Consider the following 25182-nt stretch of genomic DNA (forward strand, 5'->3'; position numbering starts at 1 on the left):
TCCGTTTGTAACGCCTCGAAATATTCGTCTAAGACCCATAAAGTAAAGAGACCATCAGAAAAAATTTTACAACGGTGGTTGAATGCTGGCAACATTTGTGAGGTATTATGCCATGTAAAACTTCTCTCCAAAGAGGTATCGCAATGCGGCACGCCGTACAGACTCGGCTATAAAAAGGAGGCCCCTTATCATTGAGCGTAAAACTTGAATCGAACTCCACTCATTGATATATAAAAAGTTTGCCCCTGTTCCTTAGTGGAATGTTCATGGGCAAAATTTCCAATTTGCAATTTAGGTAATTAATTCTTTTTAATGTATAAATTTTTTAAGAAAAATCGAAAAGAAAACTTACGAACTTACGCTACGCTTTTACATGTTTTTATTCACGGACGTTGAATTTTGATGTGCTAACGAGAATAGTATTTAAACAATCTCGGGTTGGTACTAAAGCCAAAAACAGTTTTGTATTAAAAGCAATACCTGTTTGGTATTAAATCTAACGCCAACTTCTCTCCAAAAACGTGTCGCACTGCAGCACGGCGTTTTGACTCGGGTTTAAAAATGAGGCCCCTTATCATTGAGCTTAAACTTGAATCGGACTGCACTCATTGATATGTGAGAAGTTTGCCCCTATTCCTTAATGGAATGTTCATAGGTAAAATTTTCATTTGCAAATTTTTCAACCATCAGCGATTTTTTTAACTTTACTTTAATATTTTAGTAATAGGACGCAACTTTAAGGATATAGTATTATACTGGCATATATAAATAAAAAGTGATATTTTTATCCTTCGCTTCAAAAAACCGGAAGGAAATTTTTCCTTAAAAATATTGAAAAATGTAGCATCCTTATATTAAGTTTACAAAATCTTCAATGTAAGGACAAACCTTAATTCAAGGTTCAAAAACTCCTTTAATAGTAAGTATTTCAAAGATGAAATATCAAAAATGAAATAATAAAAATAGTGGGTGCAAAATACTACGAAAAGGATTTTCATATTCCTAAATATATCTTCGAAGACCATTATTTCTGATGGAGTGACTAAAAAAATACTAAGCTGTATTTATTTAAAATATTTTTTTTTTATTTTTTCCTTTTATATATAAATTTTTTTTATGGAATTTTATCCATACCAAATTATGTGACCCTTTCTCCCATAAACACTTCTAAGCGCAGATATTTGCTTAAAATTCTCTCCTAAATTTGCCACGTTCTTTGTTGTGACAAAGTAAACAACAAAATATAAAATGTGTAGAACATTTTTATTATTGCTGTTTGACAAAACAGAACAAAGAAGTTAAAATCACATTGTTTAAAAGGAGAACAACCGCAATACACTTCAAACTTTTGTGTACTTAAAATTAAGTCAACAATTTGTTATCGTATATTTTTATTTTGCGCTCTAAAAATGATGTCATACAAAACAATATTTTTTATACGAGTATATATTTTTGTTTTTTTTTTTTTAGTCAAATTAGCTATAGCAATTGAGCGATTACATTGCAATGTAAAAAGTTTAAAAGCAGAAACTGAAGATGGTCAAAAAAAAATAGCTTAAGTGACGCTAAAATTAAAAAAAAATCGCTTTGTAGCTCTGATTAACGTAAACAAACATTGAAATCTCTGAATTTTAAAAACAAATTAACATTCAAAAAAGAAGAAGAGGGAAAAGAGCTCCGGAGAGATATCAAACTGAACTGTAAGAGTTTTCATATTATGAATTTCTTCGTTTAAGGACATTTTGAGTACAAAAGTAATAAGAAAATTTATTTCATATATCCTACATCTAGTATTCCTTAGAAGAAAGTTCTGAACTATTGTTAAGTAAATCGACGGACTTAGAATTACATCATGGTTTGATTATACCCAGAGAAATTAGTCTGCTGATATCAGCAAACTTGGTCTGCTGATATTAAATTAAAAATTTCAAACGTTTGAAGGAAACCACAAAAAGTCTTCAAACCTCTAAACAACTTTTGCTGTATATTAATAATAAAATTAGTCAGTTTTAGGCGTAAATATTTTGTTTTTAAGCATAAATATAATAGTAGTAGCTATTTTGTTTGCTGTATTTAATGTGTTTTGAAATATTCATTACATTTTTGAGCTTTTTTAAACTTTTTGCCATTTAAAAACATCAAAAATGTTTGCTTTGCAGAAAAATACTTCTGTCCCATTTCCAGCAGACTTTCTGCTGTTACAGCAAAAACATTTTGTTGTTTTTACTAACAAATTTCTTTAAGTGTATGCAATGTTTGTACATATGTCCAAAGTATGCAAGGTTTTGTGCTGGAACCTTTAAAAATGTTGCTCGTTAGGGATTTTAAATTAGTACTTGTTTTTGTTAAGCTGTAATTATTCCACATTTATTACACCTTACACCACTTAAGGTGGCACAGGGTATTATAACTTAATGAATTAGTTTGTAACACCCAAATGAAATAGAGATGGATCCATTGATAAGTACAGGGTGGCTGATGAATATTGCTACAATGATGAATATTGCTACATTTTTTTTTCGGTGTATGGAATACATTTTTCTTTTATTCATGTTAAATTAAATTATTAAATTAATTATTAAATTATTATTAATTAAATTAATTAATTAATTAATTAAATTAATTATTAAATTATTATTATTAAATAGAAAAAAAGTTATTACATTTTTTTTTGGTAGCGGCTTTCATCAGCCACCCTGTAGACCGACCGATTCAGTATCACTTTCTGATTCGATTTAGCTATGTTCGTCTGTCTGCCTGTCTGTCCATGGTTATTTGTGTACAAACTAAAGGTCGCAAATTTCATCCGATCGTCTTCAAATTTGGTATGGGCATGTTTTTCGACCTAGAGACGAAGCTCCGATTTGCAGTAATACTGCAATAAAATGATCATTTGTTTACCGATTCTCTCGAAATTTGGCAGGAATGATTTTCCTTTGACTCTCGACATTACTGGTGAATTTAATGGAAATCGGTTCAGATTTATATATATATATATCCCGATTTTCACTCCTAGAGCCACTGCAAGCTCATTTATTGACCAATCTTCCTAAAATTTTGTACAACGCTTTCCTCAATGACTTCCACAATGTGTATAAAGTTTGCTCGAAATCGGTTCAGATTTAGACATATATATATATGTTCGTCCGATTTGCAGTAATATTGCAATCAAATGGTAATTTGTTCTTTTGCCTTTCCTTACTGGTTTTTGGTATTCCACACACAACCAAATTTGTTATTTAAAACAGCAGAAATGTTTGCTAAAACAGCAGTGTATGTCTGCTGAAAATGGGAAATCAGATATTACTGCTGTTTCAGCAAACAAAGGGCTGCTGTATTAGTAAACATTTCGGTCAGCTAAGTCTGCAAACAAAATCTGCTGTTTAAAGTACAAAAATCTGCTGAAAAAATGTTATGGTATTTTTTATGTTTGCCTTTTACTTGCTTGATTACTTTAGGCATTTTTTTTAAATATTTTTTAAGAAATTTTCTCGAAAGAGATTATTTTAATTTGTGGAATATAACTGTAAAGAAGCAACTTGATCCTTCCATTGGTATAAATTTCGAAATATGGCTGACCTAGCTCGCATTTTTTGTTATTGCTCTATTAATGTGTACTTGACTGGCATGGCCTTTTGTATCTAAATTTAAAGAAAAAAGAATATGGAAAGTGTACATTCTGTGGTGATTATAAACATCCACTGAGACACACATTTACATATGTGTTCTATTTTTCTTTTCAACATTCTCTTCATGGTTAAGCAGCAATCATTTTCAGCAAACAACAGACTTTTCAGCAGTAAGCCTGCTGCTCTGAAATTGCAAAATTATTGCTGTAATGGCAGAACTACTTCTACAGTAACAGCAAAATTAACTACTTATATTCAGCAGACGGTGTTTGCTATTTTCAGCAAACTTTTTTCTATGAGTTTCATTTTGATCTTCCAGAGAAACATACATTCCTTTACTCAACCAAAATTATTAGCCAAAATAGCTAAAAATGGAGAAGCAAACATGATTGCTACATTAAAATGTTGACTTTACAAGACTAAATTCTTTGTTTTATTGCTTCACAAATTCGAACATGAAAAGCAGAACATTTTCGGAAATAGCAGCAAACATTTTTCTATTATCAGCAGATTTTTTTTATGAGTGTTAATGAACTGTGTTTAAGATTTGAATCGGCCAAAGTTAACATGTTTTTAAGTATATCAATTATTATTTAATTCAATATACTTCGTCTTTAAATTAGCCTTTCACAAAAAATCCCCAATTTATTAATAACTTCCTTCCAACTCTCAATTCATCACCTAATAATTAACAACCAAGCTATTAATAAAGCTGTAAAAAAAGTTATTAAAAATAATACAGCCACTCATGATGATAACTCTGAGGCCCACAAAAAAAAAACTCACAATTAAGTTTGCAAACCACCGAGAAGAACTATTTTTGCGCGGAATTGTATTATCGTTCAGTTTATGCCTTCTATGGCAACGATAATGAAAGTTTGTTCTTTCGCTTCATATGCAATGAAATTGAAAAATAAAATTTCCCACAAAAAATTGGCGTTATTCATACATGGCTAACAAAAAAAGGGTAAGCGTCGTCGTTATTAGCCCAACATCATGGAATAGTTGAATGCTGATTTGCTACTAGAGCAGCGATGGGCAAATATACACAAATTTCTGCACGTTATTGTGTAAGTGTACAAGAACATAAGCCCATGGGATTAGAAATGATGTGCACCTGTGTTAGTGTGCCCATCTCTGTACTAGAGTTATATAAGAAGTGGATGTGGCATAGTAAGCGAGCGATGACCAGCGAACAAACAACTTGTTTTATTTACGGTCTAAATATTTTTATGAATTTAATTGAAATTTTTTTATCTTTCATTCTCTTTTGACATTACAATGTTAGGGTGGATTGTAATGAAATTAAAGTCAGCTCACTGAGATAACTCAGTTAATTGTGCAGCAGACGAGATTGCAAAGCTTGAAACTGACATCGATATGCTAATATATTTTTCGAGATCAAGGTTTAGGGTGTAGAGTTGGGTAGTTCCGGGTGGAACTAGTTCATTGGAACTAATCCAAGTAAGGAACTGCTCGAACTATTGGGTTGCCCAAAAAGTAATTGTGGATTTTTTAAAAAAAAGTAAATACATTTTTAATAAAACTTAGAATGAACTTTAATCAAATATACTTTTTTTACACGTTTTTTCTAAAGCAAGCTAAAAGTAACAGCTTATAACTGACAGAAGAAAGAATGCAATTACAGAGTCACAAGCTGTGAAAAAATTTGTCAACGCCGACTATATGAAAAATCCGCAATTATTTTTTGGGCAACCCAATAGTTCCATCTCTTTATTTCTTATAGTTCCTTTTGTTTTGCATGTACATTTTTCTTTTTCTTCCAGCTGATTGACATGCCATATTTTACAGATTCATACAAAGACTAAAAAAAGCTTCAACTTTTTTCAATAGGCAACAACTGTGTGCGTTGTGATTTAGGTGAAAGGTAAATAAATTATTTGAGGCAACCACATTAAATGAATGTGGTGGCATCCACATATTATTTTTTTTATTGTCAACAAATCTAAATTGTTTGATTGCGCTTCGATTCGTGTTTTTTTCAGCATAGAGACTTAATACTTGTTTTGAAGAAAGTACAAAAAATTAATTTTAAATTCAATTACTTATACAGTCTGAATGTTTTTGTGTATATGTACAAATAAAAACACTCATTTTAAGGTTCAAAACAAAATTCAAAGCTCTTTTTTTATTTTGTATGAAGGAAACAAAAAAGGGGATCGCAAATGAAAAAGAAACTAAGTTGAGGAACTACTTCCTTTTGTGGAACGGAACTAAAATGAGTGATCACTAAAAGGAACTAAAATGCCCACCTCTATTAGGGTCAATGGTTAAGGGATTATGAATGCTCCAAGATTACGTGGCCTAATCTCAAGTTAGAGGGACTCTTAGCTTTACTAGAATTTTCTAGCCAACTAAACCAGCATGACAGCTCATTTTTTGACAATCCTCCCTTATACACACACATATGCAAATAATCCAAAATTAACTTATTCAGGTACAACTAATTAACACTTTTTTGAGGTTTGCAATGCAAAACCGAGAAAACCATTGTTGATATACCATATCAGCGTATTAATCATTTCAAATTATACTTGTTTTTTTTTATTTTGGCAACAAAAGACAATTTTATGCTCTCTGCTACAATTTTAATTTATTAGTTTACAAATAAATATGATGTATAGTTGAAAATAACTTTGTTTTATTTTACTTATTTGTCATAATTATTTTTCTAATTTTACCACATTCTTAAAATGATGTCAGCTCTAGTATATTTATACACAATATATTCACTGTTTTATTAATCTTTTGTTGATTATTGTTTGCAAAAAAAAAACTATATGATTGAGTAATTGACTAAGCGTCATGCGCTGTTATAGGCATAATCCAGCTGGTGCCAAGAAATCAGTGGCGCTTTCAATAAGCCAAGGTACTTTTATTTAATTGACACTTGAAACGCTGATGAATTGCACACAGTTCACTACAGATAATAAATCACAAAATTGTATTGTAATCTACACTCGGCAAGTAAACATAGTATAGTAAATCGATTTATTAAGTCTATATGGTTTAGTTAGTAAATTGTTGACTTTGATGGTTCGAAATCGTTTTCCTTTAAAATAGGACTTATTTTCCGAGAAAAAATGCGTTGAGTGGTCATAACCAGGAGTTGTTGAAAATATTGACAACATGCACAACATGGGTGTTTTAAACGCTCGATCTCGAATTTGTGTCTCGACAATTATCAAAGTCAACCCCACTCAAAATGTATGTACGAGTATACTAAAGGAAATTATTGTTTAAAACTAAAATACCTGTCTCGTCTAGCATTCAAACCTGCGAGCTCAAAAAACTTTTTATACATTTTAAAAAATTATAGTAAATGGTTGTTGTAAAACTGTGGACCAGACGTTGTCAGAATATGAATGCCCGGCTTTAGCTCTACTCATTAGAAATTTAAAGCAGGAATCCGGAGCAGGTACGTTTTTACCGCTCCGCTCCACGCCCCGCTCCCGCTTCTTTACACTTAATTTGACTATTTTATTTTCAATTTTCTTCTTATCCACCGTACATTATGGAACGATATATTAATTTAATCTTTTCGATTACAGCATCAAGCAATATTCAACTCCGATTGTTTGTATTCTTGATCGTCGTCTTTACCGAACTATATTCTTATAAATCCCCATATAAACCGATCTCTTGAATTGATTTCTTGAGCCTTTTGAGGGCGCAATTCTTAACCGATTTAGCTGAAATTTTGCAAACCCGTTTCTTTTATGACCTCCAATCGGTTCATAATCGTTTATATCTGCCACATAAACCGATCTCTCCATTGTACTTCTTGAGCCCCTAGAGGGCGCAATTTTTATCCGATTTGGCTCAAATTTTGCATAATTTCTCCTACGATCTAGAGGGAGATTTTTTTTTTGATTTGACTAAAATTTTGTTCAAAGATTTCTCCTAAAACATCCATGCCAAGCATGATCTTAATCCGTCTTTATTGCTCATATATAAAAGGATAATCCAACTTTACTTCGGCACGGTCGAACTTTAGATACCCACCACCATAAATATATTTATTATCCTATGTTATTATAACCCTACTATATCTATATTAATGTCCACGTATGGGCCGATTTAGATCATTTTAGGTTTAGGTACAGAGAAGTCTTATATGAGTCGCAGTTTACAACTTCGGGGAAATCAGGTTATAATTGAGGATTTTATGGCTTAAGATCCCAGATCTGCAGATCTGTCCTTATGCCATCTTTATCCAAATGTGGTCTGATAGGGACCATAGGCGGTACGGATATCGGGTGGCCTAGTGCAACTCCATACACCAAATTTGTATCAAAATTATGTCCGATCTGGACCAAGTTTGGTTAGCTCAACCGGAAATCTAGTCCAAGTCACTGCTCTTAATTTCAGCAAAATAGGAAATACGTGAGGGCTAAAGCTTTTCTGGGGAGTACTTAGCCAATCCCCCAGAGGCCTTTCTACGTTTATGATGGCAGCTATATCTAAATATAGCCCGTATTGACATTTTTCTGTTTAGCCCGTATTGACAAATTTCTTAGTAGAACTCGCGGTTTAAAATTTAAACGAAATCGGATAGTAAATGCGACCGATTTTTATGGCACCTATATAAAAATATAGCCCAATTTTGCTCGTTCAAGAACTTAACCTGCATATAGTCAAAATACGAATCTGTGACAAATCTTAGGTCAATTTTTAGTAGCTGTAGCGTGATTACAACAGACGGACACGCAGAAGGACAGATATCGTTCATCATCTCATCTTAGATTTTTACGACAATCCAGAATCCATATACTTTGTAGGGATATGTGTATTTCGATTTGTTGCAAACGGAGTGACTAAATGAATATACATTCCTCCTATTCTATGGTGGTGGGTATATATGCTGCCTATAAAAAGAACACATGCGATCAATGGTGGATGGTATACAAGATTTGGCCCTACCGAACTTAGCTCGTTTTTACTTGTTTTGACTTTAAGACGATTTTTTTTAATTGGTACAAATCTGTTTTTGATATCAAATTATCGAAAGTGAACTCTTTTATCTTATCTTATCTTTATCTTATGTTAACTTAAATTTGTGTGTTGATTTGCCAAAATAACAAATTCGTAAACCAAAAAATTTGTATTTAAAAGATTTTTATTTTGTTGGAGCGGAGCGGATTTTGAAATAGAAAGCCGCTTCGCTCCGACTTCAACAAATTTCGTTGCCACTCCACTCCCATTCCCTGCTCCGCTCCGAAGCCTTGGTTGAGAGCATTTTCGACATGTAGAAGGACGGACGGATGGTCGGGCCTTAAATGTTTTACAGATGACAAATGTACTTTATAGGGTCTTAGACCAATATTTCGAGACTATACGATGTGAATATTTAAGTAAGTATGCCTACTCAACCGTAGAGTGGTTGAGTATTTAAAAATCTATTACCTTCAAAAAATAACAAATGTTTTATCTTAAATCATTGTAAACCCTAATGTAAACTTCATGTTATCATAGTGATATGATAATGGCATTGTAACGAAACCGCTATTGTCTTTGGACTTATGACAAATAAAACTTATGCGTATCCACATTGATTACAAACATATCATCAACTGTATAAAGCCATAAGTATGTACATATTTACATGACAAAACATATGTAGGTAATGTACATATTTACAGCGGTCAAAAAAAGTATTCATCATTAGCAAAATTGATAATAAATTCACTTATTTTGGGTAATTGAAGAAAATTTAAAGTAAACAAATAATGCAGTTTTATGCAATAGTTTATTTTTCGTAATATGTTTTAAAATAAATTCAAAAAATAAATTTAATTAGCGCAAAAAATGCAATTTTATATAATAACACCATCATCATTGATGTGCTATCATCAAAGTCAAATTCAAATATTATTTGGGAATCCCCCTTTTCTGTTTTATTTAGTAAAGGAGGCTTTGCCCTTGACAGCAAATATTTAATTTCATTGAAAATATAGTTTTTGTCAAAATGGGTCGTAAGCAAAACGAGGTTTCTGATGAGGTAAAAGTTTTGATAATAAAACACCACAGGAATGGTTTAACTCAAAAAACTATCAGTGAAATATTAAATAGACCACGATCTACTATACAATCCATCATCAGAAAGTGGACAGAAACGAAAACTGTTGACAATAAACCAAGATCTGGTCGACCAAAAGCACTTTCAGTTGGAGATGTGCGTTGGCTAGTGCGGCAAGTTCAGAAAACTCCGAAGACAAATGCGACCATTCTTCGTAAAAACACTATGGAATATTTAGGGAAGGAAGTTACTACACAAACAATTCGAAATACACTCAAAAGGCATAGTTACAGAGGAAGAACTGCACGTAAGAAGCCCTTTATAAATAAAATAAACCGAGTGAAAAGGCAAAACTTCGCAAAAATGTATGTAAAACAGCCCGAATCATTTTGGAAAACAGTCATTTTTGCAGACGAGAGCAAGTTTAATCTTTTTGGGTGCGATGGAAAGGTCATAGTGTACAGAAAACCAAATACAGAGCTTGAAGAACGAAACACAGTTGCTACTGTAAAACATGGTGGAGGTGGTTTAATGGTTTGGGGGTGTATGGCGGCTTCAGGAGCGGGAAATCTTGAAATTATTAATGGAGTAATGGATCATAAGTATTACATTGACATTTTAAAGAGGAATTTAAAAGATAGTGCTGTAAAACTTGGGCTTGGTAATAACTTTCAATATTATCAAGATAATGACCCCAAACATTCTGCTTTAAATACCAAGATGTGGATGCTGTATAACTGCCCCAAAGTCATTAAAACTCCTCCTCAAAGTCCCGACTTGAACCCAATTGAACATCTTTGGGAACATCTCGAACGCAAATTGAGAACGCGCAATTTTTCGAGCAAGAGTCAAATGCAACAGGTGATAATGGAGGAATGGACTAATATAGACCAAAATATAACCGCTAAATTAGTCCAATCGATGTCAAACCGTTTAAAAGAAGTTATAAGACGCGGTGGTCGAATAACAAAGTATTAATTTTTTTAAATTATGTTATTTATTTTTTTGTTTTTTTGCAATGATGAATACTTTTTTTGTTTAATTTTTTGGGTTCAGCTGTAAAATGGCCCTTTTTGTTCCAATAAATACTATTTTTTTCTTTAAAAACAATGAAATTGTGTACATATATATCACACAAGCACTACTGCATCATTAGTTTAATATGTTTTTATTCCAATTGTCTTTTGTAGACTTATTAAAAAAAAAACATTGAATGATGAATACTTTTTTTTACCGCTGTACCTGATATTGCTCCACTAACAACAACGAATAGTAGTTCGCATATTGTACATGAATTTCTAATATGAGGTTTCAAATTTCTTCTTTCTGTGACAATTGTTTGAATGTTGTTTGCATGGGGACCGGTAGAGAGTTGAATGGATGCCAATGAGACAGACGCATGAAACCGGATTCCCAAGAAATCAAGTTCCCCACCACATTCAATGGGGCAATACGATGGTCAATCAACCGAAAGTAAAACAAAACATATTCATTGATTTGGATGTATTAAAAATACTCATTTCATTTGCCAAGCAAAACAAAAAAAAAAAAACGATTAATTAAAAAATTAAATCAAATATGGAGCAAAAAAAAAAACAAGTGGTTTGCCATAACAACCCAACCAAAATTTCTAACGAAAAATGTTTTCAAATATAAGCCTTATAAATAAACAGATTCTGAATTATAAGGCTTTATTTGAAATTTAATTACTTCTATATTAAATGAAATTTATTTTCACAGTTATCTGTAATGGAGCCAAATTTCAAATTAATTATTATAACGTCTTTGTTTTTTCAAATGGCATCTCTACTTTTGGGGAGCGTTAAACCAAAAACTTGGCAGGTATTTGAAGAAATGAGACACCTTTTTTTAATGTTTATTTAATATGTTGTTTATGTATAAACATTTACTCAAGTCATATGAGGAGTGGTATTTGAGAGGCTCTTTAATGAAGTCTTTTTGTCTTATTTGAAATGAGCATTTTTCAACAACTTGGCCCCAATGACATTACAAAACGCTCATTAGGTCTTAAATGCTTCAAGCATTTCATTTTTGTGGTAATTTTTCTTGTTTGGTTTTATTCAAGTATTTTTTAACAGACTTTTTTTTTGATATTAAGCAAATCGATATATTTTTTTGAATTGGCCCTAACAATTATAAAGTAGTTTGGAGTCATTAATTCAAATAAATCATAATGCTGAAATATGTCTTCAACATATTAATGTTCAGGAAAATAACACAGGATAATAACTTAGTATAGTTGTTAATGAAAATGCAATTTGTTCACGAATATTCCATTAAGGAACAGCTGTAATACATTCTCTCTCTCTCTCTCTCCCTCTCTCTCTCTCTCTCTGGAAATCTAATATGTGTTCGGCTAGTGGAAGAAATGTTCTGTCATAGTCTGACCTTTTACCTCACATGTGATTCCCGACTTCCTCCTTTGCGCAGCAAAATATTTGTATACTTAGTATATGTACTTTTAAAATATAAACATTTTAGAACGCTCCTATTGCTATTGACGACACTCTTAATCCATTTATTTAATTTAAGTTCCATATTGTACTTTTTCCAAAGTCAATTTCCTAACTTTTAACAACGTTTTCATCTTGATTAAAACAGTTTTTTCTTTTATAATAAGACATAAGAAGAATCAACGAAATACTTAACTACCGTTTAAGATAAACAAACCCTTAATATTAGTAAACAAATTTTTTAAGTAAATTTTTCTTAAAAAGTTGGAAAGTTTTGAATCTTCAACTTTAGTTTGATAAATCCACAATTGAAAATAAACATTTTTAAAAGCAAGCAAAAAAATCTTTTGATTAAAGGAAAATTTTCTTAAAAGAAAATGCAGACAACATAAATTTCGTTAAACGAATCTTTAGAGTTAGGACAATGTTTTCAGTTGACTTCTTGAGCGTCTTTTAAAGGTATATAAAATTAGATTTTCATTAAGAAATTGTTACTATACATAACTTTTGTGAATGAATTATAAATAAAATCTTTCCTAATCCTAAATCTTCAGCCTCTTGAGGCCACAATATTTTCAAATTTGACTAAGATATGATATGCTTAATGTTCTATGACTTCCAATTCCTTAATATCAATACAAAAATGTTCACTAAAGGAAAATTTTATTAAAAAGTAGGAAAATTAAGCATTTTCAAATTTCTATATTGTTCTATATTTGAATATATGTATTTTCTCCGATCCCATATCCTCCGATTTTCATCCTTGAACACTAACAGGAAGCAAATCAGAAATAAAAGGCACTTAGGGGTAAAGTGTGTTTGTTCGTTTGTAAAAGGTTGAAACAACTTTCTTGAAATTTTTGAAGTTCGTCTTGAAAACTAATAAGCTACGGGTTAGGTGAGGTTATTGAGGCATTCAGAACAGACATACAAACTTAATTTCCCATGAACATTATATTTAAAGAACAGGTTATATTTATCTCATGTCAATGAATGTAGCCCGATTAAAGTTTTAAACTCAATGATAACTCCTCCTTTTGTATGACGAAAAGAAGTTTTAACATGAAACGCCTGGGTTCGAATTCTGACGAGAACATGAACATTTTCGGTGGTGTTTATCCCCTGGAGGCCACCATATCGCAGTGCTTAGCATGACCACCTTTCACGTTGAAAGCCTGGGTTCAAATCCTGTCAAGAACATCAAACATTTTTTTTTAATGGGTGTTATCCTCTCCTAATGCTGGCGACATTTGTTTGCCCTGTTCCTCCAATTTGTACTCTTATGGTAACCAAAAACATGAATTTCTTATCGAGATTTAGTTTCAAAAGAGGGGGGAACAGTCTAAGCCCCTAAAACGGACATGTAGTCCGATCAGAACAACATCGGAATAGAAGGCAGAAGGATTAAAGTAATAAATTGATAATAAGATATGGAGCCAAGTGTCAGGGAACCAGCGCCAAAAACACCCAAACGAAGATGTAGACCGATCGGGATAATAAAGGACTCAAATAAAGATATTTGGATGTAGAATACAAATATGGCATTAGAGTTTTAGATTAAATGCCTTGCCCCACCACCATATAATCATTAATATGGCGCTATGGGGGCCATATTATGGCCACCGTAGCGCAGAGGTTAGCATGTCCGGCTATGACGCTGAACGCCGTGGTGTGAATCCTGGCGAGACCATCAAAAAATTTTTCAACGGTGGTTGTCCCCTCCTAATGCTGGCAACATTTGTGAGGTACTATGCCACGTAAAACTTCTCTCCAAAGAGGTGTCGTACTGCGGCACGCCGTTCGAACTCGGCTATAAAAAGGAGGCCCCTTATCATTGAGCTTAAACTTGAATCGGACTGCACTCATTGATAAGTAAGAAGTTAGAAGTGCATTGAATGAATAAAGTCCTTCCTTATTTTCCTTATTTTTATTTGATTGTCAAAAAATTGCCCTCCTCTGTTAATAATCCACCATTTAAAATTTAAATTTTTGGCAATTTACGATATTTCGATTAATCTTAGCGGCAATCTGCTAATACAATTTAAAATAGCATAAATCAAATTTAAATAATAAAAAAGAAAATGCCAAAAATTTACTTTAAATCTATTGATACATTAGGCTTTCTTTCATTCATTCAAGAATAAAGAATTTTTAAATATTCTCCTGTCCCTCTGTCTGTCTATCTAGCCATCATAAACTCCTCCCCTATACTGTAGTACAATCATCTTTTATGAACATTTAACAACAAAACTATTGAAGATAAATCATTTAACGAAAGATTTGATTATAATGTCTGAGCAAAAATAATAGAAAAAAACAAGTAAAAGCGTGCTAAGTTCGGCCGGGCCGAATCTTATATACCCTCCACCATGGATCGCATTTGTCGAGTTGTTTTCCCGGCATCTCTTCTTAGGCAAAAAAGGATATAAGAAAAGAGTTGCTCTGCTATTAAAACGATATCAAGATATGGTCCGGTTCGGACCACAATTAAATTATATGTTGGAGACCTGTGTAAAATTTCAGCCAATTCGTATAAGAATTGCACCCATTGGGGCTCACGAAGTAAAATAGAGAGAACGATTTATATGGGATCTGTATCGGGCTATAGACCGATTCAGACCATAATAAACACGTTTGTTGATGGTCATGAGAGGATCCGTCGTACAAAATTTCAGGCATATCGGATAATAATTGCGACCTCTAGGGGTCAAGAAGTCAAGATCCCAGATCGGTTTATATGGCAGCTATATCAGGTTATGAACCGATTTGAACCTTATTTGACACAGTTGTTGAAAGTAAAAATAAAATACGTCATGCAAAATTTCAGCCAAATCGGATAGGAATTGCGCCCTCTAAAAGCTCAAGAAGTCAAATCCCCAGATCAGTTTATATGACAGCTATATCAGGTTATGGACCGATTTGAACCATACTTGGCACAGTTGTTGGATATCATAACAAAACACGTCATGCAAAAATTCATTCAAATCGGATAAGAATTGTGCCCTCTAGAGGCTCAAAAAGTCAAGATCCAAGATCGGTTTATATGGCAGCTATATCAGGTTATGGACCGATTTAAACCATACTTGGCACAGTTGTTGGGTATCATAACAAAACACGTCGTGCAATATTTCATTTCAATCGGATAAGAATTGCGCACTCTAGAGGCTCAAGAATTCAAGACCCAAGATCGGTTTATATGGCAGCTATATCAGGTAATGGTTCGATTTGAACCATACTTGGCACAATTGTTGGATATCATAACAAAACACGTCGTGCAAAATTTCATTTTGATCGGATAAGAATTGCGCACGCTAGAGGCTCAAGAAGTCAAGACCCAAGATCGGTTTATATGGCAGCTATATCAGGTTATGAACCGATTTGAACCATACTTGGCACAGTTGTTGGATGTCATAACAAAACACGTCGTGCAAATTTTCATTCTGATCGGTTAAGAATTGCGCACGCTAGAGGCTCAAGAAGTCAAGACCCTAGATCGGTTTATATGGCAGCTATATCAAAACATGGACCGATATGGCCCATTTACAATACCAACCGACCTACACTAATAAGAAGTATTTGTGCAAAATTTCAAGCGGCTAGCTTAACTCCTTCGGAAGTTAGCGTGCTTTCGACAGACAGACGGACGGACGGACGGACGGACAGACGGACGGACATGGCTAGATCGACATAAAATGTCACGACGATCAAGAATATATATACTTTATGGGGTCTCAGACGAATATTTCGAGTAGTTACAAACAGAATGACGAAATTAGTATACCCCCATCTTATGGTGGAGGGTATAAAAACAAAAGGTTCAATAAACTGGAAAAGTATGTTTGGCTTAGTTCAAAGCAAATTAATTAACGCCACATTCGCCCAAGTTTCAATAACTAAGACAATGTACCATATTAACATAACAATATGCAAATTATGGCATATTACCACCCTAACCAAAAAAAAAACAACTAAACAAAGAAAATTTCAAAATCAACCGTTACTAAAACTCTTAAATTCAAAATTCCAATCTCAGCTTCTCTATGTCAAATTCATTTAGCAGCTGTCTTAGCTGCCGTCGTAGTTTACTGATCATCAACATCTCATCTCAGCCGCTGAGGGATCATTGAAAACGTTTCAATTTTTTTGACACCGCTCAATGAAATGTTGATAATGTGGCGCAGCCATTTATAGCAAATCATGATCAGCAAAATATTTTGTTAACCCTGAACTTGACCAACACCCAACAAGCCAAGCCAAGCCAAGCTATCAAGCTACCATTTGTCGTCCATTCATTTTAACCGGCTGGGCTTAGTCTGCTGTTTGTCCGTTCAACGGTCTGGGTCGGTCTCTTTCTCTGGCTGAAAGCAATTTTAAAATGATTTGTTTCCATCTTTTTTGTTTGCTGTTACTAATATTACTAAGGCTTTTTCTTTTTTGAAAAATATATATGTTGTTGTTGTTGTTTTTGATAACTTTTACGACTCCGCCACCATCGTCATTATATTATGAGCCGGTTTCGTCTCTAAGTCACAAAAAAAGAAAGAAACACAAACGCAACGCAACAAACGTGTTTCTTTCTACTGGTCATTTAATTGCGGTTACTTTAACGAATTGTTAAAATATTTGACTCAACTTTAAACACAGTGGTTACATACGTATACATGTCCTTTATTTACAATTGCAGTATATTTCAATAAAATATGAGCAATAGTGGTTACATAGAATAATGGAAATCCAAACATCGATTTAAAAACAACATTTGAATGGAACTTTTCCAAAACACCCAATTTCAGTGGAATTTTCTCTAAATACAAAATTTGAATAAAACTTTTTTTTTGACATTCCTTGAGTTCTGCATTATTAGTGTCTCTGCTGCCACGTTCGAAGGCAATAACGTTTTAGTGCTGTTTTTAATGGGACAAACTCACCATACATTTCTTCAACCACTGCATCACCTGAGCTAGGATTTTCTATACCAAGAAGTCGTATAAAAATTATTTTGAGGATAGGAACAATTGGGTTGTTGGAAGACGTATTGTTCGGAAAGCTGACTTACAGTCGATGGCCTATGGTGGTCGGTTGCGTAAATTTAGCATTGTAAAATTGGGCTGTCAGACGGCCCAATTAACGTTAAGAATAAATCTAAACACAAGGTTTTCACTCTTTACACAAAATTAAATTGACTCATTAATATTAATGTATATTTTTATACCCTCCACCATAGGATGCGGGTATACTTTTTCGTCATTCTGTTTGTAACACCTCGAAATATGCTTCTCAGACCCCATAAAGTATATATGTTTTTTATCGTCATGTCATTTTAAGTCCAACTAGCCATGTCCGTCCGTCTGTCTGTCCGTCCGTCCGGAGTAAAGCTAGGCGCTCGAAATTTTGTACAAATATCTTTTATTAGTGTTAGTCGGTTGGGATTGTAAATGGGCCAAATCGGTCCATGTTTTGATATAGCTGCCATATAAACCGATCTTGGGTCTTGATTTCTTGAGCCTCTAAGGGCGCAATTCTCGTCCGATTTGACTGAAATTTTGCACGTAGTATTTTGGTATCACTTCCAACAACTGTGCTATGTATGATTCAAATCAAACTGTGCTATGTATGATTAATAATCTGATATAGCTGCCATATAAACCGATCATGGATCTTGACTTCTTGAGCCTCTAAAGGGCGCAATTCACATCTGATTTGGCAGAAATTTTCTACATCGGCTTCTCTCATTACCTTCAACATACTTGTCTAATATGGTCTGAATCGATCAATAGCTTGATTCAGCTCCCATATAAACCTATCTCCCGATTTTGCTTCTTGAGCACCTACCAGGCGCAATTCTTATCCGAATGAACTGAAATATGACACAATGACTTCTACAATGTTTAGCATTCATTTATGGCCCGAATCGGACTATAACTTGATATAGCTCCAATAGCATAACAGTTCTTATTCAATATTCTTTGTTTGCCTAAAAAGAGATGCAGCGCATACATCTCCACAAATGCGATCCATGGTGGAGGGTTTATAAGATTCGGCCCGGTCGAACTTAGCACGCTCTTACTGGTTTTCTTTTATTTAGAAATCATTTATGTTACCCTCACATCTATCCCCAAACTACTGTGCATGCCATTTATATTAAAGTTGTCTCTCTGAATTCTTTTACCAAACCAATTTCCCTTTAGATAGCTGGCGCGTGTAGAGTCTTTTAACGCTGGATTATGACGTCTAGGATGATTTCTAAGAATAAAAATCATGGCTCTACTCGTTAAAGAAAAGCTCTGACTAGACCATAATTTAATAACCAATTGCAAGTCTGTCAGGTTCTAATAATAGCAATTATGTTCACTCACAACTATAAAAGAATGTGAAGAATAGAAAAAAAATACATTTTCAATGGGAAGAAACTCTTGTTGCTTATGTTGTAAAAAATCATATTACATTCAATAAGAATATATATTTAATGCCATAACTATGAAATAAGGCAAATTGATTTATAATTGTTTTTGTTTTTTCTTACAGATTCTTCAGATATTGTCGATTGTAAATTGAAATTGATTTTGGGTCTAATATGGACTTTGATTCTACATTATTCCATTTCAATGCCAATGTGGGAGGGTGAGGATGAACAACAGTTGAATGGTTCGGGACCAACACCCAAACAAAGGTAAGTTCGCTATTCAAAACCAACTCATATTTCATTTTGCTGTAAAAAAAATTTAAAAAAAAAAAACAAATGAAAGCAGAAATACCTGTGAAACCTTCTAAGGCCATGATATGGGAATGTTAGGAAATTCCGAGATAGGGTGATGGTATTAAGCCAGTATTGAATTTTTATTTAAGTCCCATATTGTGCCGATCGGTCTTTATGCCCGTTTCGAATCCAAATCCAATCCATCTTCGTATTTCATAAGTTGACATTTCCCACCCTCCAAATTTAGGGCAACCCTTCGTTTCCCTAAAGGGACCTAAAAGACAGTTAGGCTTTAGAGCTCTTAACCTTTTTGCGGTATGATATGCTGACCTAATACCATAACCCTAACTTTTTTTCACCCTTAGCCTATGTGGTTGTAAAGTTTAACACCAAAAATCATAGAAGGAGTTCTAAATTTTTTGGTGATATGTTCGTGGGAAAAAATATCGTCAATACATAGATGTTAACAAGAAAAATCATAGCAATCATGGCTTTTCTCAAGCAATAGATGAAAATGTTTGCCCTTGTTCCTTAAGGGAATGCTCGTGGGCAAACTTGTATTTGCATTGATGGGAAGATAAAGAATGCAGGAACTATGAAACTCGTAGTACAGTGAAATGGTGTAAGAAGATAGAAGAAACGACCATGCCGCAAGAAGAAAAGAGAAGCTGAAAAACCCTGTTGAGAACATAGTAACATACACCAGAGCCAAAATAAAGTTAGAAATATCGGCATATTAAAATCATTTTTCCCAACTCTTGCTACCTGATAATATTGACGACAAAGAAGCCTCAGAGGCAATCCACCTCAATGAGAGTTGTACTCTGACATTATCGTGCCTTAGGCATTGTCTCTAGCTTTAGCAATTTAGCTAAGTCGAAAAAGAAACACCCGCAAGATGAAGAGTCCGTACCTCTGCAGATCTATACACCACGAGTGCTCGACCGTGGAGGCATCCTTTTTATCAATACATTAGTCTAGAGTTTCGATGCTAAACCCTTCTCTCTCAGGATTTCGATAGCATAGAGCCTTCTCTGCAAGACCATACACTGGTCCGGCAGTCTCAACAATATGCCAGCATTGGAGACGACCCCCAATCCCATTTATCTTGGCCAACAACATAACAGGGAAGATTGGTAGACATCTTCCCTGTTCAGAATGCTTATCCTAAAGACCCTATTCTAGCTTGAATCGAACTTCACGGCAAGAAGACTGAGACCCCCTTCAGCTTTCCCTGCGCATCCATAGTACACAAAATGGCAGCCGGTTGTACGTACCGGATTGACCCGATTGACACTGCTACAACAACAAAAACAAAATGGAATTGTGGCCATTACCGTCGTTTTTGATCAAGATGAGTTGGTTCATTCTGATCGCAACCTAGATGACATTGATTCAGGTCAACCTTTTGGTGGCATCTCTAAAGGTCTTCAATTGAAGATCTCTTCAATGGCGTCAGTCTCTTTTTGTCAATGAAGTCCTTGTTTGCTTTTGAAGGCAGCCTGTAATGGTGCTTAAAGCATCGAGCGACCAGGCAATCGTTTAATAAGTGCCAAACAAGGTTTATTTGCCCATGCCCCAAGTGTCATTGGCTGGTTTTAGCCCTATCTCAAACTGCAGTTGTTTGTACAAAAAAGGCTCTTCTTATCGTCAGTCTGTGGTCACTCCTAAAAACTTAGGGTAGTTAAGAGAGATTTTTTTTAACTTTCATCTTCAATGTGTAACTCCAAGGAGACATCTCTTGTTCAGCTAGTGAAGCGAGACGCCGATGACTTCGCAAGGTAGATTTTCAGACTGTGACTCTGTTGGGTTCTGGGAAAAATTATGTACCCGTCTAAGGTGAGTTTCTTATCTATGCTATTGTCATTTTCATGTGACAATATCACCACGCATCAGAGAGGCCAACTACAGGGTGGATGACACGAAATGTTACCACATTCACAATGGTATAACCGACAAACTAGAAATGAAAGCTAAATGATATTTGTTTTATTATACCCTCCACCATAGGATGGAGGTATGCTAATTTCGTCATTCTGTATGTGACTTCTCGAAATATTCGTCAAAGACCACATAAAGGGCGCAATTCTTATTCGATTGGCTGAAAATTTACACAATGACTTCTTCTGTAGTCTCCAACATTCAATTTAATTAGCATAGCAATTGTTTTCTTTTATCCTTTGTTTGCCTTAAAAGAGATACCGGGAAAATAACTTGATAAAAGCGATCCATGGTGGAGGGTATATAAGATTCAGCCCGGCCGAACTTATCATGCTTTTACTTGTTTATTATATTAATTACAAGCCGTCAGAATCATTTGCTACGGAGTTAATTTAAAGAGAAAGTTATTTGTTATGGAGATCAAGCGTAATAGTGAAAATGCGTTATATTTAACTGTAAAATCACAAGCAGCTTTTCTTGGCGAACTCAAACATTATAAAGTGAACAAAATAGTTTTTTATTGCATCACAAACGCCACGATGGACGCAATTGTTCCAAAAACAACTGCAACAAAAACAAATGGTTCAGCGAGTGAAGGCTCTAATTCAACGAAATCCACTCCGCAGTTAGAATCAAATGGCTAAAGATCTGAAAATATAAAGGTAAAGCCTTATAAGCTCCAAAAGGCACACGATCTTACATCAAAGCAAAGCGGGGAATTGGCATTTAATTGTCTATATTAGCATATACGCCGATTCGGATCATACTTGGCACGGGCACTGGAAGTCGTAGCATAACTCTTTGCGCCAAATTTTAGCCAAATCAGGAGCTCAAGAAGTCAAATCCAGTAATCGGGTTAATGGGGGCTATATCAGTATATAGACCGATTCGAATTATACTTGGCACAGGTGTTTTGAAGTCAGAACGAAAGTGCTTGTGCAAAAATTCAATAGAATCGGGTGAAAATTGAGACCTCTTGGGGCTCATGAAGTCAAAACTAGAAATCGGTGAATGTGGGGGCTATATCCAAATCTGAACCGATATGGCCCAATTATAATCTCCAACGATCCAACGATCTACATAGATAAGGAGTATCTGTGCCAAATTTCAAGCGGATATGTTTATTACGCTGATTCCGTGATTTCGGCAGACGGACATAAATGAGTCTTTTATGAGCTAAAGACCCTAAGACGGCAGATTTGTCTATATGACAGCTAAATTGAAATAATGTCTGATATGAACTATACTCGGTTCTCATATCGGGTAGCCTAACGCAACAAACTGTTCCCAATTGAAGCGAATCGAATAATAAACACGCCTTTTACGGGCTTCAAACCCTAAATCGTCAGATCGGTTATATGGCAGCAATATCGAAATATGGTCCGATTAGGACCTTCTCCGGTTCGAGGAACTTAGTCCAACTTACAGTTCTTAAGTTCAGCTAAATCGGCTGATCGGACCATATCAAAATATGGTCAGATCTGAACCATATTCCACTTGGATATCGGGAGTCTTAATGTAACTCACTATTCGCAATTGCAATAAATATATACACACATCAATAGGACAGATGTATATAAATTTGGTCCGATGTAGACCATATTCGGTTCTGATAATGGGGGGCCTATTGCAATTTACCTTTTAAAAATTCAACAAAATCAGGCAATAAATGTGGCTATTAAAGGCTCAAGACCTAAAATTGTCGGATCAGTCTAAGAGCAGCTATTGGGTTGCCCAAAAAGTAATTGCGGATTTTTCATATAGTCGGCGTTGACAACTTTTTTCACAGCTTGTGACTCTGTAATTGCATTCTTTCTTCTGTCAGTTATCAGCTGTTACTTTTAGCTTGCTTTAGACAAAAAGTGTAAAAAAGTATATTTGATTAAAGTGCATTCTAAGTTTTATTAAAAATGCATTTACTTTCTATGGTAATGGGTATAAAAAATATGGTCGTTGAATTGGTATTATTTCGTGCCAACTACACTTTACCTGTCCATAGGAACTTCCTGTTTAAATCTACTACATCAACTTGTGCTTTTTTACTTCATTTATGACTGTCAACACATATACTCCACGATCTATTCGATGACGTCATTGAAAAGGGTGAGTGATCAAATGTATAGAATGCCTTTGATAGCTATCACAATATCAAAATGTTGAACCGGTGTTAGGGTTGCCACACACCCCCGAAAAAACCCCAGTTGGACATATTGTCAGATCGGGACAACATTTTTGGTGATGAGGCGTACTGATACTTCGCCAGGATTAAACGCACATATCAAGATAGTGTGAGACTTAAATTAGAGGTATTTAGGAGTAGCGTATTAATCTGACTCCAAAGATTGAATTGTGCTGTGAGGAAGGGTTTCCACAGCACAAATACCATAAACTTAGACCTATCGGAACGGAATTTTGGTCTGAGATCTGATGTTGAGGGCAATTCTTCAGCAAGTTGGCGTAAAATGGAAACTTATTGGAAAGTGGATTAGAAATCCATCGTATTACTGGTATTGTAAATGTAGTCACAGCTAAGTTAGCCAGGTTCAGCTAGGTTAAATATAAAATAAAATCCACTTCATGTCTTTTATTACTTATATATCGAAATATAAAATAACTTGTAAAACTTAAAACATTTTTTTGTTAATTTATCATTTATGTCTTTTCGTTTTCAGATTGCTCAATTGGATCCATGGCAGAATTCCCGATTTGCCCATTAAGAACTTTACCAATGACTGGACCACCGGTAAGGCTGTGGGTGCTTTGGTTGATGCTTGCGCTCCTGGTCTCTGTCCCGATTGGGAAATGTGGGATCCCAAGGATGCCGTACAAAATGCTTCCGAAGCTATGGGTCTTGCTGACGATTGGTTGAATGTGCGCCAACTGATCAAGCCAGAGGAATTGGTTAATCCCAATGTTGATGAACAATCAATGATGACCTATTTGTCACAATATCCCAATGCCAAATTGAAGCAGGGTGCCCCATTGAGACCCAAAACAAATCCCAACAGGTGAGTTGCCAAATGCCATAATGGGGCCAGGTTAGGCCAGCAAATGTAAAGAGAGTGGGTTGATGTGGGGCATGTGAATAGACCAACATATCTCTCGGTCTGTGTAGATAGTAATATGAAATTTAAAAACCCTATTCCAATTTTCTAAATGTCTCAAACTCACTCCCCCCCTCTGTGGTTATATATTTAATTTGTTATGGAAATATATATTTATTATAAATTTGTTCTTTTTTCATGTTCACTGGGTTATTATACAATCCCTCAATGTCTAATATCGAATTTTATTCTAATTGTTTATGTATTATTTCTTTCTTTTTCTCTCTCTATATGAACTATTCGTTTTTTTTAAAAAACTCCACAATGTTGTTTATACCTTTAAAAAAAAAACCAAAAACAAAAAATACAATCCAACTGAAATTTACCCACCAACCAAAACAACTCACAACCAAACAACTCTGCCAACCAAAAATCTACTCTACTCTGCTACTCCGTTTGTTGTAACAACGTTCCTATGAACTTGCCTCGTTTTTATTTGAAAAAACTCTGCTGTTTTTTCTCTGTTTTATTTATTTTTTTAAAAATAACCATATTGTAAAAAAATGGATATATCCGTTTTGAATGCGTGCGTTGCGACTGTCTCTCTAACGCCAATCGAATATCCATACCAAAAAATCCAAATCTTTATTTTCCTTCGTGCCTCAACTTGTATATGAGTTGTTGTTGTGTTTCTAATCTCTTACGGCAACAAAAACAAAAACAAATGTTACCAAAAACCTGTACAAACCCCCAAAATTTGTTAAAAACCAACTCAGCATTCCTCCGCCGCGGTAAGTCTGGGAATGCTCCTCAAGTTTTGTTGGATTTTAGCTGTTGTCCATATTTTTCTTTCTTTTAATTTTGCCTAAACATTTTTCTGTTTTTATTTCTCTATTTTTGTTTGTTTTCGTTTTTGATTCCTGAACTCGAATTCGAATTTTTAACGCTTTTTTTTATTGTTGTTTTGCGCATTCTGTGTTTAATGGATGATGGCTCAATGGCTGCTTGCCTGTTTCTATGGCTAACTGCCTGCCTGCCTGCCCGACTGTCTTCGCTCAGAACTCTGAAGATTAAGCGGCTTTTTTCTGTTTGGTTTGAAACAGTTTTTTCCATCGTCTCTTGTCTTGTTTTTTAGAGAAACCAAGCTTTGTTGGGCTTAATTCTCACCACACAAGCATTGCCTGAATTTTAATGCGCTTGACTTGGTTGTTGGAAACAGAACCTTTTATTCCCACCGACAATACTATCAACAATAACAATGAATTTTAACCAGATTTGTATTACTGCCACTAATGCTAATTGTAGAGCAAAGTTTTAATTGTTTCGTTTTGCTAATAATCTTTGCATTATCATTTGT

General features: G+C 34.4%; 1 protein-coding gene and 1 long non-coding RNA gene across 8 annotated transcripts in view; both read left to right on the forward strand.

The window, feature by feature from the left end:
* LOC106082214 (filamin-A) overlaps positions 1-25182 on the forward strand; it is a 159977-nt gene that overhangs the window by 55678 nt on the left and 79117 nt on the right. For 5 of the 7 annotated variants that reach the window (XM_059362782.1, XM_059362776.1, XM_059362778.1 and 2 more), the window contains exons 3-5: positions 18669-18813; positions 23454-23789; positions 24602-24616. In XM_059362782.1, coding sequence (XP_059218765.1) covers positions 18669-18813; positions 23454-23789; positions 24602-24616 — 496 coding nt within the window. The remainder of the gene's footprint in view (positions 1-18668; positions 18814-23453; positions 23790-24601; positions 24617-25182) is intronic. The other 2 variants (XM_059362777.1, XM_059362781.1) reach the window with 1 other exon arrangement.
* On the forward strand, positions 4318-5639 carry LOC131995065 (uncharacterized). Its single transcript, XR_009397119.1, has 3 exons — positions 4318-4596; positions 4918-5093; positions 5417-5639. It is a non-coding gene; the product is annotated as an uncharacterized LOC131995065 (long non-coding RNA).

Source organism: Stomoxys calcitrans, chromosome 2 (assembly GCF_963082655.1).
Source record: "Stomoxys calcitrans chromosome 2, idStoCalc2.1, whole genome shotgun sequence".
Classification (NCBI taxonomy): domain Eukaryota; kingdom Metazoa; phylum Arthropoda; class Insecta; order Diptera; family Muscidae; genus Stomoxys; species Stomoxys calcitrans.